Raw genomic sequence first — 22,677 nt, forward strand, 5'->3', positions numbered from 1 at the left:
CACAATAAATATATACAGTGCCTTGCGAAAGTATTCGGCCCCCTTGAACTTTTCAACCTTTTGCCACATTTCAGGCTTCAAACATAAAGATATAACATTTTTATTTTTTGTGAAGAATCACCAACAAGTGGGACACAATTGTGAAGTGGAACAAAATCTATTGGATTTTTGAAACTTTTTTAACTAATAAAAAAATGAAAAGTGGGGTGTGCAAAATTATTCGGCCCCCTTGCGTTAATACTTTGTAGAGCCACCTTTTGCTGCGATTACAGCTGCAAGTCGCTTGGGGTATGTCTCTATCAGTTTTGCACATCGAGAGACTGAAATTCTTGCCCATTCTTCTTTGCAAAACAGCTCGAGCTCAGTGAGGTTGGATGGAGAGCGTTTGTGAACAGCAGTTTTCAGCTCTTTCCACAGATTCTCGATTGGATTCAGGTCTGGACTTTGACTTGGCCATTCTAACACCTGGATACGTTTATTTGTGAACCATTCCACTGTAGATTTTGCTGTATGTTTGGGATCATTGTCTTGTTGGAAGATAAATCTCCGTCCCAGTTTCAGGTCTTTTGCAGACTCCAACAGGTTTTCATCCAGAATGGTCCTGTATTTGGCTGCATCCATCTTCCCCTCAATTTTAACCATCTTCCCTGTCCCTGCTGAAGAAAAGCAGGCCCAAACCATGATGCTGCCACCGCCATGGTTGACAGTGGGGATGGTGTGTTGAGGGTGATGAGCTGTGTTGCTTTTACGCCAAACATATCGTTTTGCATTGTGGGCAAAAAGTTGGATTTTGGTTTCATCTGACCAGAGCACCTTCTTCCACATGTTTGGTGTGTCTCCCAGGTGGCTTGTGGCAAACTTTAGACGAGACTTTTTATGGATATCTTTGAGAAATGGCTCTCTTTTTGCCACTCTTCAATAAAGGCCAGATTTGTGCAGTGTACGACTGATTGTTGTCCTATGGACAGACTCTCCCACCTCAGCTGTAGTTCTCTGCAGTTCATCCAGAGTGATCATGGGCCTCTTGGCTGCATCTCTGATCAGTCTTCTCCTTGTCTGAGCTGAAAGTTTAGAGGGACGGCCAGGTCTTGGTAGATTTGCAGTGGTCTGATACTCCTTCCATTTCAAAATGATCGCTTGCACAGTGCTCCTTGGGATGTTTAAAGCTTGGGAAATCTTTTTGTATCCAAATCTGGCTTTAAACTTCTCCACAACAGTATTACGGACCTGCCTGGTGTGTTCCTTGGTCTTCATGATACTCTCTGCGCTTTCAACAGAACCCTGAGACTATCACAGAGCAGGTGCATTTATACAGAGACTTGATTACACACAGGTGGATTCTATTTATCACCATCAGTCATTTAGGACAACATTGGATCATTCAGAGATCCTCGCTGAACTTCTGGAGCGAGTTTGCTGCACTGAAAGTAAAGGGGCCGAATAATTTTGCACGCACCACTTTTCAGTTTTTTATTTGCTAAATAAGTTTAAAATATCCAATAGATTTCGTTCCACTTCACAATTGTGTCCCACTTGTTGGTGATTCTTCACAAAAAATAAAAATGTTATATCTTTATGTTTGAAGCCTGAAATGTGGCAAAAGGTTGAAAAGTTCAAGGGGGGCCGAATACTTTCACAAGGCACTGTATGCTTAAACTGCACAACCTGATGCTGAGTAGGTGTCTTAGGTTTGCCTGGATCCAATCCCTTGGGATGCTTACTGCCCACAGCTCCTGTGTCTCCACTTACAGCCCCTTGGCGCTCGGGGCTTTTTTAAAATTGCCGCCTGGCGCCTGCGGAGTACAGCACCATGCACACCAACGTGCGCGGCTCGCAACCACACCCCCCCCTCATTAGCACGGGAGCACGCTTAGCACGTGTGCACGAGGACCACCGGACGTCCAGGGGGTAAGGGGACCACCATCGGAGCTGCATGGGACCCCGAGACTACGTGGGACCCCTGTATTACCTTTATTGTGGCAGGGATTGCAGTGGAGACGTGAGTCATCTGGGAGAACCAGGCTACACCAAGTCTGGTTTTCCCAGAGCCCAGTCTTCCAATAGGAGAGGACTTACAGGCAAAACCTTGTTTCTTCGGATGACGAGGCCCGGATACCATACCATCTTGGGAGTCAAAATAGCCCGATATATGGATCCGGTTTGTTGTAGCCCTTAGGCCCCCGCAGGGACATGCACAGAGCTTTCTTCAGAGCACATGTTTTACGTGACCAACCACCATAGACACTGGCGAAAAAACTGAGGTGCCTCCCATATGGGAGGGGTTATATAGGGGAGGAATTCTCAATTGGGGGTGAACCAGTGTCCAATCACCAGAGGTGCCTATATAACCCACTATGTAATGAAGCTCCTGTGTCCCGTGATGTATGATCAAGAAATATATATATATATATATATATATTATACATATACAGTGGGGATCGAAAGAACGTTTGGGCACCTCAGGTAAAAATGTGTATTAATGTGCATAACTAAGCCAAGGAAAGATGGAAAAATCTCCAAATGGCATCAAATTACAGATTAGACATTCTTATAATATATCAAAAAAAAGTTAGATTTTATTTCCATCATTTACACTTTCAAAATGACAGAAAACAAAAAAAATGGCGTCTGCAAAAGTTTGGGCACCCTGCAGAGTTTATAGCATGCACTGCCCTCTTTGCAAAGCTGAGACCTGCCAGTGTCATGGATTGTTCTCAATCATCATCTGGGAAGACCAGGTGATGTCAATCTCAAAGGTTTTAAATGGCCAGACTCAGTTTGGCCACCCCAGGTAAAAATGTGTATTAATGTGCATAACGAAGCCAAGGAACGAGGGGAAAATCTCCAAATGGCATCAAATTACAGATTAGACATTCTTATTTCAAAAAAAAAGTTAGATTTTATTTCCATCATTTACACTTTCAAAATGACAGAAAACAAAAAAATGGCGTCTGCAAAAGTTTGGGCACCCTGCAGAGTTAATATCTTGTAATGCCCCTTTGGCAAGTATCACAGCTTGTAAACGATATATATATATATATATATATATATATATATATATATATATATATATATATATATATGTGTTTGAGTGTGTGTGTATATTATAATTAAAATATATTGCAGTCCGAGTTACCAACAAGTTAGGGACTGTAGGTTTGTTCTTAAAGTGGTGTTTCACCCATAACAAGACATTTACATTTACTGTACAGCCAATAACCTAACCGACATTTGGACAAAAAAAAAATTCTTACTATTTTATGCCTGTTGCTATGTGGTCCCTTCTAATCTCCCCCTTCCTCACTGCATCACTTGACGTCATTTCCCTTGGCACCTCTGCTCGCTACTGCTCCTGGGAGATGTGTCGTAATTTCCCAGGAGTCAGTGGGCAGCGCTGTGGTCTATAATCGCAGGATTTTGAAACCGGTGTGATGGCAACCTGTGTAGTTTCCTGCGCGGCTATGTGCTTTTAATGCGCATGTGCAAGAATAGGCGGTGCATGCTGGGAATACAGCAGTGCCCGATCCCGGAAGAATATGCTTGTGGGCTTCACCTGCCCACAAGCAAGATGGGAATGCCCGAGAAGGCTGAATCGAAGGTAATTTTTTTAAGAAATTTAGTGCTAATGATGAGAGTAACAATTGCTTAATATACTGTACATTCTGCAATAGTAAGAGTTTGTTTTAAAAAAAAAAAAAAAAAAAAAAGTGTGGGCAGAAGTAAATTTTTTTATCGTAAGTCGTAAGTGTTTTTTTTTTTTTTTTTTTTTTTTAGGGGCTCTTTTGGCTGTGCAATGTGGTGTGTTCTGGGCACTTCTGGACATGCAGTCCTGTATATGGGGCATGCAGTATATGTAGTACTGCAGTGTGGGATGTGTCCCGTTCTACATGATGGCTACTCAGCGGTTTCTGGGACTAGTGCAATGATGTCATTCCATTCGTCGTCGTTCGCAGCTCGGATGTTCGTAACTCAAGGACTGTGTGTGTGTGTCTAATATAGATAGATCTCTATATCTTTTTGTAGGGGCATGGGGTTTTTTTCCCCTCTTGAGCTGCAGTTCTTGGGCTAATTACCTTGGTTTTACCAGCCTCAGTGCCTTCATGGAAAGTTTGGCGTAAAGTTCCGTGAAAAAAAATTGCTCCTGCCTAGGTGAATGCTGACACACCACCTCCTTATCTCTAGTCCTTGACCCCTACACTTTGCCCAGGTGAACTGACAAATCCTTGTCACGTGGACCTTTATTATATTAAAAAGGCTAAGTTCGACCTTTAGTCGTATAGATGTTTGGTACAGCTTGCTTTTATTTATTTTTTAGTAAAGGAGATGGATCTAGGAACACTGCAGGCCCATCGGTCCGGGGATTTTTTTTTGCAGAAGTTTGCCTTTTGCGCAATATTAAAATCCTGTCATCTGCTATCAACAGCCGGCTGGGTGACAGGATACCCTTATCCTTGGAGTCTCCCCAGCCTGGCCAGCGAGCGCGTGCAGACCATAGCTAAGCTCTGGGTCGGCCATGACATGCCCCTCAGGCTCCATGGGTGGTCGGTAAGCGCAATGCTGCAGGGCACACATATGACCCGGGCTACTGATGTCTGGGTCACAGTGTGCCATGGCCAGCAGCCACTCCATGCTCTTCGGAAGTGGGTCTGTGATGAAATGTCACCAACTCGTCCGGAATGTTAAGTACAGGTCTCCCTGCCTCGTGTGGCTGAGCAGCTGGGCATTCCCTGGGAGGTTGATTTGGGGGTCCCTCTCCTCCCTCTATTCTTTCCCTGTCCCTATCTCCCCTCCCCCTGTGGGTGAAGCTGCATGGGCTGCTTAGCGGTGTGTGTGCCATTTAGATAGGGGTCCCCAGGGGGGCTCTCACCTTGGGTGGGGGCCTGTGCTGGGTGGCTGTGCCCCTGGTGTTCTCTCCGCTGGGTGTCTGGAGGTCAACACATGCTGATCGCCATAGCGCTGTTCTGCTCCCATTTTCTGTCTTTTCATTGTCCCTCTCTGTGTACAGTTGTTTGGTGCCCGTGTTTAGTGTGACTCAGGGAGAATCATGGTCAGGAACAATTTTCCTGTAGTTCGGCGGCTATTTTCCCTGTGATTGTCCTTTATACTGGATGCTCGGTGGCCATTTTGTTGTAGCCCAGCACAGTTTTTATGCCCAGCGCTGATCTCTGATCACTACTAGCTGAACGGCGCACAACTTGGTCAGGGTGGTGAGTCCTGCGTTGGGGGGCCCCACAGCCTGCAGCAGCTAGGAGGGTGGGACTATTCACCTGTCCTAAGAATCCAGCAGGGGGCAGACAGGGTGGGTCAGTATGGCTTAAACTGTTGTTTCTTCCCCCTAACTCCAGGCAATTTCAACCGGCTCGCCTGCAAACAATGCAGTGCCTCTGGACGCTCTGTCAGCGGTCCTTGGCGCGTTCTTTGCCAGGAAGGAGGTGGTGCGTGGGTGCAAAGGGGGTAAAAAGCGGCCCCTGCCCTCCCCCTGTCCTCAGGGGAGAGCTCTGATGCAGACTCGGGCCCCGCTGAGACTGGTGGCCCCTGCTCTGTCGTTTCAGATGACACTGGCAAGGACCCATCGGACAGTGAGGGTGAGTCCCCGTCCGGGTCTGCGTGTGACAAAGAGCTAGTTGGAGCACTTATCACAGCTATGCGTGATACCCTGAAGATTCAGACTACAGCAGATCCCTCTGCTGATGTAGCAGTCCCTTTTGGGTCCCGTAAGCCAGCCCGTGCACCTAAAGGTGTTTCCGTATCCAACTTATTTTGACAAGTTCATATACAAGGAATGAGGTAGACCGCAATGGACCTTTTCAGTCCCAAAAAGTATGGCGGTGCGTTACCCTTTTTGAGGAGAGCCTTCTTAAAAAATGGTCAGCTCCTCTGGTCGTGGACATCCCCAGTATCCAGGTTAAATAAAGTAACCACGATCTCGATAGAGGGGACGCCTGCATTTAAGGATCCCACGGACAGGAAGGCTGAGGCAGTGGCCTGTTCCTTGTTTACGGTTGTGGGGTCAGCGATGCGACCAGTACTGGCCTCCACACTTGTATCTCAGTCACTTGCTGAGTTGACAAAACGTTTGCACCGTGAATTGGGGGAGCAACAGGCTTCTCCTATCTGCATGGAACTAGCAGACCAGTTAGTGCAAGGCCTTAAGTACGTTTGACGCGGCCCTGGATACTCTCCCTCTCTTATCCAGGGCTTCATTGTCAGCAGTGGTGCTGAGGCGCCTGATTTGGCTAAAATGCTGGTCTGCGGACTAGGCATCTAAGAAAGCCCTGATTGATCTACCCTTCCTTGGTGAGTGGCTCTTTGGAGCCTCGTTGGATGACATTAAGAATGCCACAGGTGGTAAGAGTACCTTACTCCCACAGACCAGGAATACTAAGGATCCACGCCGTAGGCAAGGGCCCTCTATTTCCGCTCAAACTGCTTTTACGTCCGCCTGGGGTTTCAGCTAAATGTCTCCAGCCCAACAGGGCGACCTCTGAAGGACAAAAGTGTCCTTAGAACGGCAAGCCAGCGTGCAAAAGTGCTACCGCATGAAGGTTTGTCCCTGCCTGTCTCATGGGTGGGGGCTCGCCTTCGGGAGTTTGCAGCCCGGTGGGCCTCTTGGCTGTCTGACCAATGGGTCTGCAAAATGATTTCCTCTGGCTACAAGATAGTTTCTCTTCCAGCATACCCTTACTCCTGTCTCGCCGGGAGGCCCTCATGGGGGCGTTAAATGACCTGCTAAGGTGAAAGTACCTGTTCCGGAGTCTGAAAGGTTCCCCCAAAAAGTAAGGAGTACATCCAATCCTGGACCTAAAAGCCCAGAGTACAGAGGTTCAGAATAGAATCGGTTCGCTCAGTAGTTGCTGCACTCCATCAAGGGGACACTTGACATCCAGGACGTGTACCTGCACATACCCATATGCCTCCAGCATCAGAGGTTTCTGCGATTCACAGTTGGAGATGCCCACTACCAGTTTGTGGCTCTCTTTTGACTTGGTATCAGGCCCCCCACGAGTATTTACTAAGGTATTGGCTCCAGTTTTGGCGTTTCTGCGACAACACAGGATCGCGATTGTAGGTTAGCTAGAAGATCTCCTCCTGAGAGCATCTTCCCGCCTCAGAATTAGAGGATGTGGCGATCACCATGCAAACCCTGCAGGATTTTGTGTGGCTGTTGAACCTAAAACAGTCGGTGCTTATACCGACTCATCATTTGGAGTATCTAGGCTTACTGCTGGACTCCATGGAAGCGAGAGCTTTTCTCCCTTCAGACAAGCTGCAGACTCTCATTGCAGCGGTAAAACTGCAGATGAACCGAAGGTGGTAGTAGTTACGCTTCTGCATGCGAGTCCTAGGCCTCATGGTGGCCTCCTTCGAGGCAGTGTCGTATGCACAGTTTCATACCAGAGTCTTGCAGAAGGAGATCTTGACGAAATGGGACAAATCTCCATTATCCCTGGATCGGCATATTCAGATGAGCCAGTCATTCAGGGACGCCCTGCTCTGTTGGCTGAGGCCCCCGGCACTCCGGGCTAGGAAGTTGTTCCTACCTCTACATTGGACAGTGATCACAACGGATGCCAGCCTGACCGGCTGGGGTGGAGTACTGGGAGTATAGTTGACCCAGGGCCTTTGGTCAAGGGAGGAATCCAAGTTGCCGATCAATGTGCTTGGGCTACGAGCGATCAGGCTATGCCTCTCCACATGGTCAATGAGACTGAGGGCGTCCGATCAGGATCCAGTCAGACAACGCTATGGCGGTGGCATACGTCGTTCATCAAGGAGGAACAAGAAGCTCGGCTGCAACACAGGTCGCTCACATCCTTCAGTGGGCAGAGTGACATGTACCGGCCCTATCAGCCATTTACATCCCGGGAGTGGAGAACTGGCAGGCAGACTACCTAAGTTGCCAGATACTGGACCCAGGAGAATGGTCGCTGCATCCGGAGGTGTTCAGGCTACTGTACCTGCGATGGGGCACACCAGATGTGGATCTCCTAGCTTCCTGTCTTGATCGGAAGGTGCCGAGATTCGTATCCAGGACAAGAGATCCTTGGGCAGACGCGTTGGAGGCTCCGTGGGGTCAGTACCAACTGATCAATGCATTTCTTCTGCTAAAGCTACTACCACGTCTGCTTTGCAGAGTGGAGACCGAGGGGATTCCAGTAATTCTGATTGCCCCAGATTGGCCTCAGTGCCCCTGGCACACCGACCTAGTACGCCTGGTTGCGGACGCTCCCTGGTGACTACTGATGCAAGAAGACCTTCTGTTTTCAAGGTCCGATTCTCCATCCTGCTTTACCATTGCTGACATGGCTGTTGAGAGCCAGGTGCTAAGGAATCGGGGCCTATCGGACTTGGTGATTTCAACTGTGTTGAGAGCATGGAAATCTTCTTCTCTGAAGATGTATGCCTTCCAGGCACGATGATATATCTCTGTGTGAGGAGAAAGGATTGGTGTCCGTGCACCTATTCCATTTCCAGGATCCTGACGTTTCTACAGCGTGGAGTAGAGCAGAAGTTTGCTTTGAGCACTATTAAAGGACAAATATCAGCCTTGGCTGTCTTTTTTTTTCAGTGACCCCTGGCATCTCTCTAGTGAGCACCTTTTTATTCAGGGGGTCCAACATGATGTCCCGGTGCGTCGACTGTTATCGGCGCTTCAGAAATTTGAGAATATCGGAGAAATTCCCTTGCTGACTCTTTCCCAGAAAGTGGTCTTTCTAGTGGCCATTACATCGGCCAGGAGGGTTTCGGAACTGGCGGCCTTGTCTTACAAGTCGCCCTATCTGGTTATCTACAAGGATAAGGTGGTGTTGCGTCCGCAACCTTCCTTTCTGACAAAGGTGATTTTGGTGTTCCACATCAATGAAGACATTGTGTTACCATCTGTGTCCTAAACCAACACATCCTAAGGAGGTGGCCCTTCATCCCCTGGATGTGGTCCAGACTCTAATGGTATATTTGTCTGCCACAGCTCCCTTTTCGGAAGTCGGACTCTGTTTTGGTAGCTGGTCTGAAAAAAGGTATGCCGGTCTTGTCGGCCACCATTTTCAGGTGGATCATACAGATTGTGGTATAGGCCTATGCCTTAAAGGGGCAGGTTCCCCCCTTTTCTGTCACGGCCCATTCCACCAGGGCAATTGGAACTTCTTGGGCTTTCCAACATCAAGTGTTAGTGTGTAAGGTGGCGAAATGGTCATCCGTTCACACTTTTACAAAATTCTACAAAGTGGATGTAAGCGCATCGGCTGATGCCTGTTTTGGCTGCAAAGTTTTGCAGGCCATGTAATTTTGCAATGCACTTATTTTTTTCTGTGTTTTTTTTTTTTTTTTTTTTTATAAGAAAATTGTTACTTTTGAGAATAATGCACTGTTGCATTGTTAACCGCAAGTTCTGATGCGGATAGATAAGGTGGTGACTCCTCTATTGGGGAGCACTTCTGGTTGTGGGTGAAGTGTTTTTTTGTTTTGTTTTTTAATGCTGTTTTGCCACCCCTCGTTATGACACTGCTTGGGGATGGGACGGTCAAGAATAAAGGAGCCGTGTCAGTCAGTGAACGTAAGAGAAAATAGGATTTTTGTACTCACCGTAAAATTATTTTCTCTGGAGTTCACTGACTGACACAGCACCCTCCCCTCCTATTGATTACGTTATACAGCTTGTTGACGTACTGAGGCTGCAGGAAGCAGGCTGGGGGGTTGTTACTGAAGGGACTGCCCCTTGGGCGGAACTAGAAAGTTCTGTTTTTGTAAATGTTAACATGTTCTGCCTAGTCCTCTCCTGAAGGTGGCGTAACAACCCAATGGTCAAGAATAAAGGAGCTGTGTCAATCAGTGAACTCCAGAGAAAAGGATTTTACGGGGAGTACAAAAATACTATTTTTTTCTGCCCCTATGTCTGAACTTTTAAAACCCTAGTTTCCAAGGCCAAAAACCCTACACTGCCAATCCTCGTCTGACCCTGTTCAAGAATCGGAGATGGAGGATAAAATCAAGAAAAGCAAATGGGGATGTATATATTGAATCTCCACCCCTAAATTTAAAAAAGAAAACACTTATGGGCAAGGGTTGGCAAAATAAAAAAAAAATGCTTTTCCTATCCATGTACAAACTGAAGGTCCCCTATACAATATAAGGATTGGATTAATCCTGGGAAAGATATTCCTTCCTCTAAAGACTTTTTTTTTTTTTTTATCCTACGATTTTAGGAAATAAAGGTCTGTTCCAGTAGTAGATCCTGCCGTTGCAGTATTCAATAAACACCTTACAGTTCCTATTGGGGATGTTCTTTCAAGGATTCTGCTGCGGTTTTGAAGCCCTCTCTAGGATCTAGGATTGTACTTTCAGGTCTAGCCATGATGTCTGTGAGCCCAATTATTGAAACTAGACTAGATGGATGAATGGAGAACACAAACCTGTCTGACTCTATTTCCTTGGAACAAGTGCAGCTAATGCCTTCATTCCTACTGTTTTTTTTTTTAATATATAATTTTTATTAAAGAATAACAGATACAGCAGGTAATATCGAATAAAGTCATATACAATCTTACATTGTAACATTCGACATCAATATACAGCGTAAAACTTGGATGAGGATAATACCGTTATATCGAGCTAACATTTACAATTATGAAAAGTGAATAGTAACGGTGTCTACTCCAGCTGGTCAACTCGTCCTGGGTCCCTATCTAGCCCCCTCTGGCGCCCCAATTGGGCTCACACTGCCCCAGAGGGGGATCGACATGGGGAGGGGAGTTAAAGCAATCATATATAAACTAATAGTGCAATTTGCAATAATGTCTCGGTTTCCTAACCAGTTATCCGACTTCATATTTTAGAGGTATTGTTTTAGAAGATATATGTGTAGAGTATCAGGAAGGGTAGGGTAGGGGGAGTTGGGGGAGGAGGAAAAGGATTATGTCTTCAACGTCCGTACCAGTCTTTCCAACAATTCCAATTTTTGTCAAAAGTTGTGCAAGAATTATTTCTGATCGACAATAGTCTTTCGTAGTGGTAGTTAAGATTAACTTGTGCCATTACTTCTGAGGGGTTCGGGGAGAGGGTATTTTTCCAGTGCCTGGCTATGATAAGTTTTGCAGTGGTTAAGATGTGAGTGACCACTGATCTGTATTGGGAGGGGTAATTATGTATGCCTATATGAAGGAGTGCTAGTGCTGGGTTCGGTGTTTGTAGTATCCCAGTGATATCTGCGAGAATGGTAAACATTTTCCTCCAGTAGCTGGTTAAGTTCTTGCATTGCCAGAAAATGTGTAGGATTGTTCCAGGTGTATCGCAATTCCTCCAACATAATATGGAGTGTGTAAGGAACATCCTGGCCAATTGAAAGGGAGTCCTGTACCATTTTGTTAACATTTTTTGGGTTAGTTCCCAGTGATTAATGCAGTTCGTGGCCTTATAATTGTATCTCAGTGCTGCACGCCAGTGGCTTGTGTCAAATGTTGTATCTAGGTCCTTCTCCCAAGATAATATATTTGGGGACTTGATGAATTCTCGTTTAGATCGAAGTAGGTTGTAAATAAGAGATATGCCTCTACACTTATCCTGATTGGTTGTGAAAAAATGCCATGCTTGGGTGTTTATTTCGATCTCCGGCAGGGGGTTTTTGACTAAGAATGAAGATATTTGTTTATATAACATGAGATGTGAAGCAGGTAGGTTGTATTTACTTTGTAAGGTCTGAAATGTTAAAGGAATGCCTCTGTCTAGAAGGTCATCTACTCTTTCTATTCCTAGATCTGTCCATTTGACGATATGGCTATACGGGAGTAGTGTCCCGAGCGTTTGCAATGGAATTCTTATGGTGGTAGTTGAATTATCATTTTTTGGTTGGGCCAAAAGATGTCTCCACGCGAGCAGCGTGGCCTTGATGGTCGGGGACATAGACCTTAGTGACAACGGTTTCCAGGAGTCTGCGCTCAGTAGTAAGCTTAAAGGGTATACTTTGTTAATAGTTGCTTCTATATTTACCCATAATGGAGAAGGAGATGTTTGAAACCAGTGTTTGGCTTGGGCTAGGAGGGATGCCCAATAATAATCCTTTATATGCGGGAGACCCATCCCACCTTCGTTTTTATGTCGTATAAGAATTTCGTGGGAACAACGAGCCCTTTTCCCTTGCCATATAAACAATTTAAGAGATTTATTTAATTCTCGGAAGTGGGATGCTTTAAATGGAATGGGAAGGGTTCTGAAGACGTACAAGATTTTAGGGAGAATGACCATTTTGTAAGATGCAATTCTGCCTGCCCAGGATAGGTCCGTTTTAGCCATGGTGTTCAGTGATTTCCGAATGTCTAAAAGCAGGAGTTTGATATTCACTTCAGCTATCTGTGATATTTTGGGCGCTAGTTGGATGCCCAGATAGGGGATAGATTTCTCTGCCCATACATATGGGAATGTTTTTTTTAGGTGATCCCTCGTAAAGTGGTGAACGCCCAGGTCTAGTATTAGGGACTTATTAAAATTAACTTTATAGTATGACAAGTTGCCGAATTTATTGAGAACTTCATGGGTGAATTGCAGCGAAACAGTAGGGTTAGTAAGAAGGAGTATTACGTCGTCCGCAAAAAGATTAATTACGTGGGTGTTCTGGTGATATTTAAAGCCTGCAATATGAGGGTGGGTTCGAATGGTCTCGGCCAGGGGTTCCATCATCAGGTTGAAAATGAATGGCTATAACGGACACCCCTGGCAGGTTCCATTCGGGATTTTGAATTCCTTTGATAGTAGGCCTGACGTATAAACTTGTGCTGCTGGGCTCGAGTATAGAGCCAGTATAGCTGATAATGACTCCCCTTGGAATCCAAACTTCTGTAGTACCGCTTCCATATATCCCCAGTGGACTCTATCAAACGCCTTCTCTGCATCTACCGATAGAAGCAGAGAAGGCGTTTTCCGAGTTTCTGCTTGGTGAATGATATTTAAGAGGCGTCTGGTGGCATCCGATGCCTGACGGCCTTTGGTGAAGCCCGTTTGGTCTGGCTTCACCAGGTCCGGTATAAGATCATATAGTCTGTTAGCTAGCATTTTGGCATAAAGTTTTATGTCACCATTTAAAAGAGATATGGGGCAAAAGTTAGCCGGAACATCTGGGGTTTTGGTAGTGTAATCACATAGGCTTTGAGCATTTCTGGTGGAAAGGTGCCTTTTTTCCTAGCCTCATTAAATAGTGGTAAAAGGTTCGGGATTAAAATTATGGCTAAAGGCTTTGTAGTATCCATTGGATAGACCATCCGGCCCGGGGGCTTTGTTGAGGGGGAGAGACTTTATAGATTTTTCCAATTCTGTTATGTAGAAAGGGTTGTTTAGTGTTTGAAGCTGGGACTCCGAAAGCGAGGGCAGTTTCAATTTAGATAGAAAGCCATCTATGTCTGTTTTACATGGTTGGGTGGTTTTGGGATCATCTTTTAAATTATACAGTGACGAGAAATAATCTGCAAAGGCATTAGCAATTTCCTGTGGGTGTTCTACCTTTTTGGAAGAGTCAGGGTAGTGCAAATGGGAAATTACTGTTTTGGACCTACGTTGTTTAAGTCTATTCGCTAAAAATTTACCTGCTTTGTTGTTGTTAGCATAATAGCGTAATTTGAGCTTATTCATATATTGTTCGTGTTGTGTACTAAATAGTTCCCTAAGTTGTAAACGTGTATTGGCTAGTTTCGAGGCTATAGCTGTAGTAGGTGTGGTTTGATTTTCCTTCTCTAGTTTACGAATTGCGGTTATGAGTTCCGTGACTTTAGCCGAGCGTGCCTTGTATACTGCCGCGTTTAGTTTAATAAGGATACCCCGGATATATGCTTTTCTGGGCATTCCAATTGGTAAAATGGTTTGTGTCATTGGGAGTATTAAAATGAAAAAACTCTTTTAGCTGTTGGGCTATATCTTTTTGTAGTTTAGGGTCTTGAATTAAATAATCATTGCATCGCCATAAGCGTGCCGTAGCATAGGCTTTCCCACTCTCTATCTGAATGACCACAGGAGCGTGGTCTGACCACGTTATATCGTGTATAGTAGAGTGGGAAATTCTCTGCAGTAGTGTCTTATCTACGAGGAATATGTCCAATCTGGAGTATGAGTTGTGTCTAGGGGAGTAGTACGTGAACGATTTATCATTAGCGTTTAAGCAACGCCAAGCGTCATATAACTCCTCTTTTTATAATGAATTCCCGGAAATTCGGGCCACGCTGTTTGGTTCGGGAAGAAGTGTCTAAGTTATCATCCATAATCATATTGAAATCCCCACACATTAATATGTTCCCTGCTCGCATCTTTGACATTTGTTTGGTAACCCGCTTAACGAATTGGAGTTGATGCGAGTTGGGAGCATATACACACGTTAAGGTTACGAGAAGCTTATTTATGGTACAAACCAGTATAATAAAGTGACCATCCGGGTCAATAAAGGAGTCTTTCAGTTCGAACGCCACAGTGTCTCTTACAGCCAGCATTACCCCCCTCTTCTTGGCTGTAGTCGATGACAAGAAAACATGTGGGAAATTTGGGTGGGAACATCGAGGTGTGGCTGAGCTATGAAAGTGAGTCTCTTGGACTGCTAAGATGTCCACTTTGTGCTGGATAGCTTCCTTCCAGAGGGATCTTCTTTTGGCCGGGTGGTTGAGACCCCTCGCATTGATTGACATAATCTTAAAGTTCATTCCGATCACTGGAATGGGGTGTTGGTCGATGTCTACCTCGTCTGTGGAAGATATGGCACTGTGTTATTTGTTGTGGAAAGATTCGAGTTATACCGTTGGTAAAGTCAGGAAGTCTGTGGTCAGTCGCATAGGGATTAACGATGAAGTATAAATGTTCCCTCAAGACAGTCAATATCCAGGATGACTGCCAAGAGCAGTGGTTAGGAAGTTGCATGGTTGAAAAAAGTGTTGTCCATTTCTTTAGCTGGAGACATACGGAGTAGTATGAATGCGTACGTAACTGTCTAGTGGTAACTTCCAAAAGAAAACGAAAAACAAAAGGAAGAAAAAAGGAAGAACTCTCAAAAAACAGACGAACAGAGTCCAAATGGACCAGGCAGTATGACTGCCCAACTGGAGGGTGCTACGGTACGGTGGGCTGTACCATAGGCATTCGGGGAATCCTAATGAACTTTGCAGGTAGGAACTTGTTCCTTCAATTCAGGTGCGCCTTGAGCTGGATCGTCTTTGCTGTCTGGGTTGCCACTCTGGCTGTAATTTGCCAAGTGGGGACTTGTGTGGTGGAGGCGGATCTGTGCTAGTGTCTGATACTATGATTTGCCATTGTTGGAGGAGTTGTAACCCATCTTCTAATGAGCTGACCAGGTGAGTGGAGCCCTGGTGTGAGACGATTAGTTTAGCCGGGTATTTCCACTTATATACTATCTTGTGGTTTCGTAGTGCTTTAGTAATAGTCGCCATGTTCCGCCGCAGCTGCAATGTGTACTGCGAGAGATCCGGGAGCACTTGTAGATTTGCGGCTGGCTCTGGTAGGTTCTCTGCTTTGCGGAAGACATCCAAGAGTATCTCCTCCTGGTGCTACAGCGTGAAATAGGTCCGTAACGTATGATTGGAGTTGTTGTGCTGCCCCGTATTTTCAAAATTGTTCCTCCGGGAACGATCCTCGAGGTCTGCCAGTTTCGCTTGTATTTTGGAGATAGAGTCTTGCTGGGACATGTGGGAGTCCACGAGTGCGTTAAAGGATATGGTAACATCCCCCCATTCTCGTTTCAACTTGATGCACTCTATCCCCAAGCTCAGTGATCTCTGCTCTGCACTGTTGAAGGCATGACAGCATGTCCGATTGAAGCGATGTTCTCAGGGACATAAGCATTTCCTTTAATGTGATATCTGAGATCGCTTGACCAGTGGTAGGAAACATGGCGATCGGGTCTGCTGGACAGTGTGCGTCCGAGTCGCTGTTAGGTGCACCACTCACCTCCATGTCTAGGGTCGAGTACCTGTTTCCGTGCGCGGAGATCTCCGGATCCAATCTGGGCTTGGATTTTACAGGGCTCCTTGTGGTAGGTGTGTTGCAGGGAGAGGTGGAACCACTGTCTTGTGTGGTAAACATGTCAGGATCGGTAGTAGTGTTCCTCTCTCGGCCCGTTCTCTGCGCTCTCGCTCCTGAATCTGGCACTAGAGCACCTGGAGTTTGGCTGTGTTGGTCTCTCATACAGTGCCTTGCGAAAGTATTCGGCCCCCTTGAACTTTTCAACCTTTTACCACATTTCAGGCTTCAAACATAAAGATATAAAATTTTTATTGTCTGTGAAGAATCACCAACAAGTGAGACACAATTGTGAAGTAGAACGACATCTATTGGATATTTTAAACTTTTTTAGCAAATAAAAAACTGAAAAGTGGTGCGTGCAAAATTATTTCAGTGCAGCAAACTCACTCCAGAAGTTCAGCGAGGATCTCTAAATGATCCAATGTTGTCCTAAATGACTGATGGTGATAAATAGAATCCACCTGTGTGTAATCAAGTCTGTATAAATGCACCTGCTCTGTGATAGTCTCAGGGTTCTGTTGAAAGCGCAGAGAGCATCATGAAGACAAAGGAACACACCAGGCAGGTCCGTAATACTGTTGTTGAGAAGTTTAAAGCCGGATTTGGATACAAAATTTTTTCCCAAGCTTTAAACATCCCAAGGAGCACTGTGCAAGCCATCATTTTGAAATGGAAGGAGTATCAGACCACTGCAAATCTACCAAGACCTGGCCGTCCCTCTAAACTTTCAGCTCAGACAAGGAGAAGACTGATCAGAGATCCAGCCAAGAGGCCCATGATCACTCTGGATGAACTGCAGAGAACTACAGCTGAGGTGGGAGAGTCTGTCCAGAGGACAACAATCAGTCGTACACTGCACAAATCTGGCCTTTATGGAAGAGTGGCAAGAAGAAAGCCATTTCTCAAAGATATCCATAAAAAGTCTCGTCTAAAGTTTGCCACAAGCCACCTGGGAGACACACCAAACATGTGGAAGAAGGTGCTCTGGTCAGATGAAACCAAAATCGAACTTTTTGCCCACAATGCAAAACGATATGTTTGGCGTAAAAGCAACACAGCTCATCACCCTCAACACACCATCCCCACTGTCAACCATGGTGGTGGCAGCATCATGGTTTGGGCCTGCTTTTCTTCAGCAGGGACAGGGAAGATGGTAAAAATTAAGGGGAAGATGGATGCAGCCAAATACAGGACCATTCTGGATGAAAACCTGTTGGAGTCTGCAAAAGACCTGAAACTGGGATGGAGATTTATCTTCCAACAAGACAATGATCCCAAACATACAGCAAAATCTACAGTGGAATGGTTCACAAATAAACGTATCCAGGTGTTAGAATGGCCAAGTCAAAGTCCAGACCTGAATCCAATCGAGAATCTGTGGAAAGAGCTGAAAACTGCTGTTCACAAACGCTCTCCATCCAACCCCACTGAGCTTGAGCTGTTTTGTAAGGAAGAATGGGCAAGAATTTCAGTCTGTCTCGATGTGCAAAACTGATAGAGACATACCCCAAGCAACTTGCAGCTGTAATTGCAGCAAAAGGTGGCTCTACAAAGTATTAACGCAAGGGGGCCGAATAATTTTGCACGCCCCACTTTTCATTTTTTTTTATTAGTTAAAAAAGTTTCAAAAATCCAATAGATTTCCATTTCCATTTCACAATTGTGTCCCACTTGTTGGTGATTCTTCACAAAAAATAAAAATGTTATATCTTTATGTTTGAAACCAGAAATGTGGCAAAAGGTTGAAAAGTTCAAGGGGGCCGAATACTTTCGCAAGGCACTGTATGTGGTTGGCAAAATTGCTGTATCAGCAATATTTATTCTGTCTCCATACCACATGTCATTATATACAAAAGTAACATTTTATTTAAACTTTTCTTATTCATGTATATCTCTTTTCTGCTGTTTCAGTTGAACCAGTGGAAGAATCTAAAAGTGTTGGCCAAGAGGTTGAATTAGAAACATCAGCAGAAAGGTAAGGTGCTTCTACTTGTATACCAATGCATCTGACCATGTTACTAAATACTAGGATTTTACTAGGTTGTTAATTTTTTGGTACTTTTATTCAATGCTGTCACCTGGTGGTTTAATACCTATTGCATGTTCTGCCCACCATCTTTGTCCTGCCCAATGCCTCTTCTCAGATTTTCCACTAGATATTATGAGTGGTTTACAAATGTGTGAATGTCATAACACATAATGGTGATCACACGCAGGTGTAAGGTTTGCTTTGCATAAAAGCATTCCAGGCTGCTAGTGCCACTGCATCCTGAAGATGGCAGTGTGTCTCTGTTTAACTGTAGTTTAACAGGTACACTTACAGTATATATAAGGGTAAAAAATACCGCTCTAGAAAAAATAAAATAATCAAAAGCTGCAACAAAAACCCATCAAATATCCCTATGGTGTAAACAAGTAGCAATAAAAAAATAATGTTGCGCTGTAAGTGAATCATTAATATATAACAAAATATGTGAATAAATTATTGAAATCAGAAGTGAGTCACAAAGTTGTCCATATTGTATGCAGCAAAAATAAACTTAGCAAATGTCCAATCCAATTGACACGCAGATGACACCATCGATTGACTTTCACAGTAGTCAGATCTTTGCAAGAGAGAGAGTCAGTGAGGGTCCTTAGCGGAGCAGATGGACTCCCCTGTAGGTGGAGTCAACAGCGCAAGCAGATCTAGCCCTCTGTAATTACAGGTGGATTAGCTGTGGCAAGCCTGTATTCCATTATTCCACACAATCTAGATTGGCCGACACACTAGTTGGGAGGTTTCACTTAATGCCCCTTGTTGGAGTGATTCCTGTTTACCTCCAGGGAGATGTGGGATCCTAACAGGGATTGGCAAGTTCGTCCTATCTTCGTACCGCCCCTTGTCTCTTCGTTCATTCCCGGAAGCTGCCGGCGGAATTCGGGACATTAGTGATCCATCGTTCCCCGCTGAGTGCTGGATCTGCTCGCGCTGTTGACTCCCCCCTTTAGGGGAGTCCATCTGCTCTGGTAAGGACCCTCATTCACGGACTTTCTCTTGCAAAGATCTGAATTCTGTGAAAGTTGATCGATGGTGTCATCTGCGTGTTAATTGGATTTGACATTTGGTTTTATTTTTACTGCATACAATATGGACAACTTTGTGACTGACTCCTGATTTCAATAATTTATTCACATATTTTGTTATATATTAATGATTCACTTATAGCTCAGCATTATTTTTTATTGACACTTGCAGTATAAAAAAAAAATACTGAGCAGAATAATTAAATCAGTGTACCAAGTAAGAGGTGAATAATGAATATTCTCTCCAGAGTCTAAAGCAACAGCAAAGCGATTTGTCCTTATTCCGGTTGACTGCCTGATGTCTAACTGTGATGTTACCATGCATGTTAAGGACCTGAAAAGTCTTTCTCTTTACATATACAGTATTTCTTTAAGTTTGTTAAAACATGCCATGTATTTTGATCACCCAGAGGTGATACATATTTTTTTCCCTCATAGTGAAGTTACTATTTAACCCCTTCCCGACCAGCTGCCGCAGTTACACTGCGGCAGGTTGGCACTGGAGCGCGAGCCGCCGCAGCGTGTAACCAGAGCCAATATGCATGCCCGGAGGGTGTGATGACCACCGGGCACCTGCGATCACTCATGACAGAGCAAGAACTGGTAAAAACACAACGCACTAGTCCCAGTTCTGCAAGAGGAGAGGAGACAGGTCGTGTGTTCCTACAAACAAGGAACAATGATCTCTCTCCTCCTCTAGTCTGTCACATTCCCCCACTCTTAGAAACACACATGAGAGAACACATTTAACCCCTTGATCGCCTCGTAGTTTTAACCCCTTCCAGTGACCTTTACACCGTAAACTGTGCATTTTTCTAGCAATGACTGCTGTATGAATGTCACTGGTCCCAAAAAAGTGTCAAGTGTCTGATTTGTCTGCCACAATGTCTGAGTCCCGATTAAAAAAAAAATAAAAAATCAGATGGCAGCCATTACTAGGAAAACAAAAAAAATCCTCACCTATTTTGTAGATGCTATAACTTTTGCACAAACCAATAAATATATGCTGCTTGCATTTTTTTTTCAAACCAAAAATTATGTAGAAGAATACATATCGGCCTAAACTGATGAAGAAATGTGTTTTTTTTTGTTTTTTTTTGGGGGAGGATGTTTATAATAGCAATAAGTACAACGTGTTTTTTTTTTTCAAAATTGGCGGTCTTTTTTTGTTTATAGCGCAAACAAAAATGGCAGAGGTGATCAAACACAACCAAAAGAAAGCTCTATTTGTGGGTAAAAAAGGGGCTTCAATTTTGTTTGGGTACAGCATTGCACCACCATGCAATTGTCAGTTAAAGCGATGCAGTGCCATATCGTAAAAAAGGGCCTGGTCGTTAAGGAGGCAAATCCTTCTGGTGCTGAAATGGTTAAAGAGGCCCCTATCCTGCTTAATGTTAACATTCCTTGTAATAGGAATAAAAGTGATTATATATATATATATATATATATATATATATATATATATAATTTTTAAAGGGACAGTGTAAAAGTAAAAATAAAAACATTTTTTTAGGATGCCCCAGTCCCTTCGTGCTTGTACGCAGAAGCGAACGCTTACACAAGTCGTACCCACATATATTTAATACCACACGTGAGGTGACGCTGTGATCATTAGAGTGAGACCAATAATTTTAGCACTTGATCTCCCTTAACTCTACAACCTTTAAAAATGTTGCCTATGGATATTTTAAATACCAGTTTGTCACCATTCCACAAGTGTGAGCAATTTTAAAGCATGATGTGTTTAGTATCAATTTACTCGGCGTAATGTTATCTTTCACATTATAGAAAAAAAATTGGGCTAACTTTACTGCTTTTTTTTTTTTAATTTAAAGTATATTTTTTCCCAAAAAAATTGTATTTAATACTGCTGTGCAAATACGGTGTGACATAAAGTAGTGTCTCTGTAAAAAAAAAAAAAAAAAAAAAAAAAAAAAAAAAATATATATATATATATATATATATATATATATATATATATATATATATATATATATATATATATATATATATATACATATTTATAATTTTGTTCTCACAAATAGAGCTTTTGTTTGGTATTTGATCACATCTGTGTTGTTGTTTTTTTTTTTAATTCTTTGCTAAACAAATAAAAAAAGAGCTAACATTTTTGAAAGTTTCTCTTTTGTTTCTGTTATAAAATTTTGTAAATAAGTATTTTTCTCCTTCACTGATGGGCACTGGTAGGTGGCACAGATACGCAGCACTGCTGGGCACTCATGGGTGGGACTGGCGGACACTGATAGGTGACGCTGGGCACTGAAAGGCTGCACTGATGGGTACTTATGGGTGGCACTGATAAGCAGTGTTGGTCATCTTACTTTAAAAAAGTAATTAGTTTAAGTTACAAATTACTTCTCCCAAAAAGTAATTGCATTAGTAACTTGGTTACTACATTGGAAAAGTAATTAGTTACTCAGCAATGTAACTGACTTTTTTTTTTTTATATTCTGTAGACGGGACTAGCGAAGGAAGGGAATGTCGCCACCTTGACACCTTGCTAGCCCGTTACCTTTTATGGATTTAAAGGGGATGCCCTACGCAAAAAAGTGTGGGGGTCCCCCCAAAGTCCATAGCAGACCCTTATCTGAGCACACAGCCCCGCCCGTCAGGAAAGGGGGTGCAAACGAGTGAGTGCCCCCCTGAACCATACCAGGCCGCATGCCCTCAACATGGGGGGGTACTTTGGGGAAGGGGGGCCCTGTGGCCCCCCACCCCAAAGCACTTATCAGAAGCTTATCAGTTTATATCATTTAATAAGGGGGCCCCCAGATTCCAGCCCCCTAACTGTACCCCTACTCTTTCACCTGGGGAAAAAGTGTTAATAAAAAAACACAACACCGGTTTTTAAAGTACTTTATTAGACAGCTCCGGGGCTCTTCTCGCCGGGCTCCTCGGCTATCTTGTGCTCTTTTACCGCTAGCTCTTACTAGCGGAGGAGCCCGGCTTTCTCCTTCATCGCTGCCGGGGGTCTTCTTCCGACTTTGGGGGTCTTGTCCCGCTCTTCGCTTCTTCTGCTGGGCCTCCGCTATCTTCTTACAGCTCTTTTACTAGCGTTGGCCCGGTCTTGTTGCTTGCCGCCGCCTTCTTCTTCTATCCCGGTCTTGTCGCCACTAGTAAAAGAGCTGTAAGAAGATAGCGGAGGCCTGGCAGAAGAAGCGAAGAGCGTGACAAGACCCCCAAAGTCAGAAGAAGACCCCGAAGTCGGATGAAGTCCCCCCGGACAGCAGCAATGACTAAGGAGAAAGCCGGGCTCCTCTGCTAGTAAAAGAGATAATGGTAAAAGAGCAGAAGATAGCAGAGGAGGCCGCCGAGAAGACCCCTGGAGTTGTCTAATAAGGTACTTTGAAAAGCTGTGTTTTTTTTTTTTAACACTTTTCCCCCCAGGTGAATGGGTAGGGATACATCGTACCCCATACTCATTTACATAGGTTAGGGGGCCGGAATCTGGGGGCCCCCTTATTAAAAGGGGGCTCCCAGATTCTGATAAGCCCCCTGCCCGCAGACCCGACAACCAATGGGCAGGGTTGTCGGGGAGACGCCCTTGTCCTCATCAACATGGGGACAAGGTGCTTTGGGATGGAGGGG

The 22,677-nt window shown here is 44.3% G+C and overlaps 1 protein-coding gene across 2 annotated transcripts in view; it reads left to right on the forward strand.

Moving 5' to 3' along the window:
• Positions 1-22,677, forward strand: part of EXD1 (exonuclease 3'-5' domain containing 1) — a 618,256-nt gene that overhangs the window by 227,067 nt on the left and 368,512 nt on the right. For both annotated transcript variants that reach the window (XM_077464920.1, XM_077464919.1), the window contains one exon: positions 17,914-17,977. In XM_077464920.1, coding sequence (XP_077321046.1) covers positions 17,914-17,977 — 64 coding nt within the window. The remainder of the gene's footprint in view (positions 1-17,913; positions 17,978-22,677) is intronic.

The sequence above is a fragment of the Lithobates pipiens genome, unplaced genomic scaffold, assembly GCF_037356315.1.
Source record: "Lithobates pipiens isolate NorthernLeopardFrog02 unplaced genomic scaffold, aLitPip1_a1.2 Scaffold_30, whole genome shotgun sequence".
NCBI lineage: Eukaryota > Metazoa > Chordata > Amphibia > Anura > Ranidae > Lithobates > Lithobates pipiens.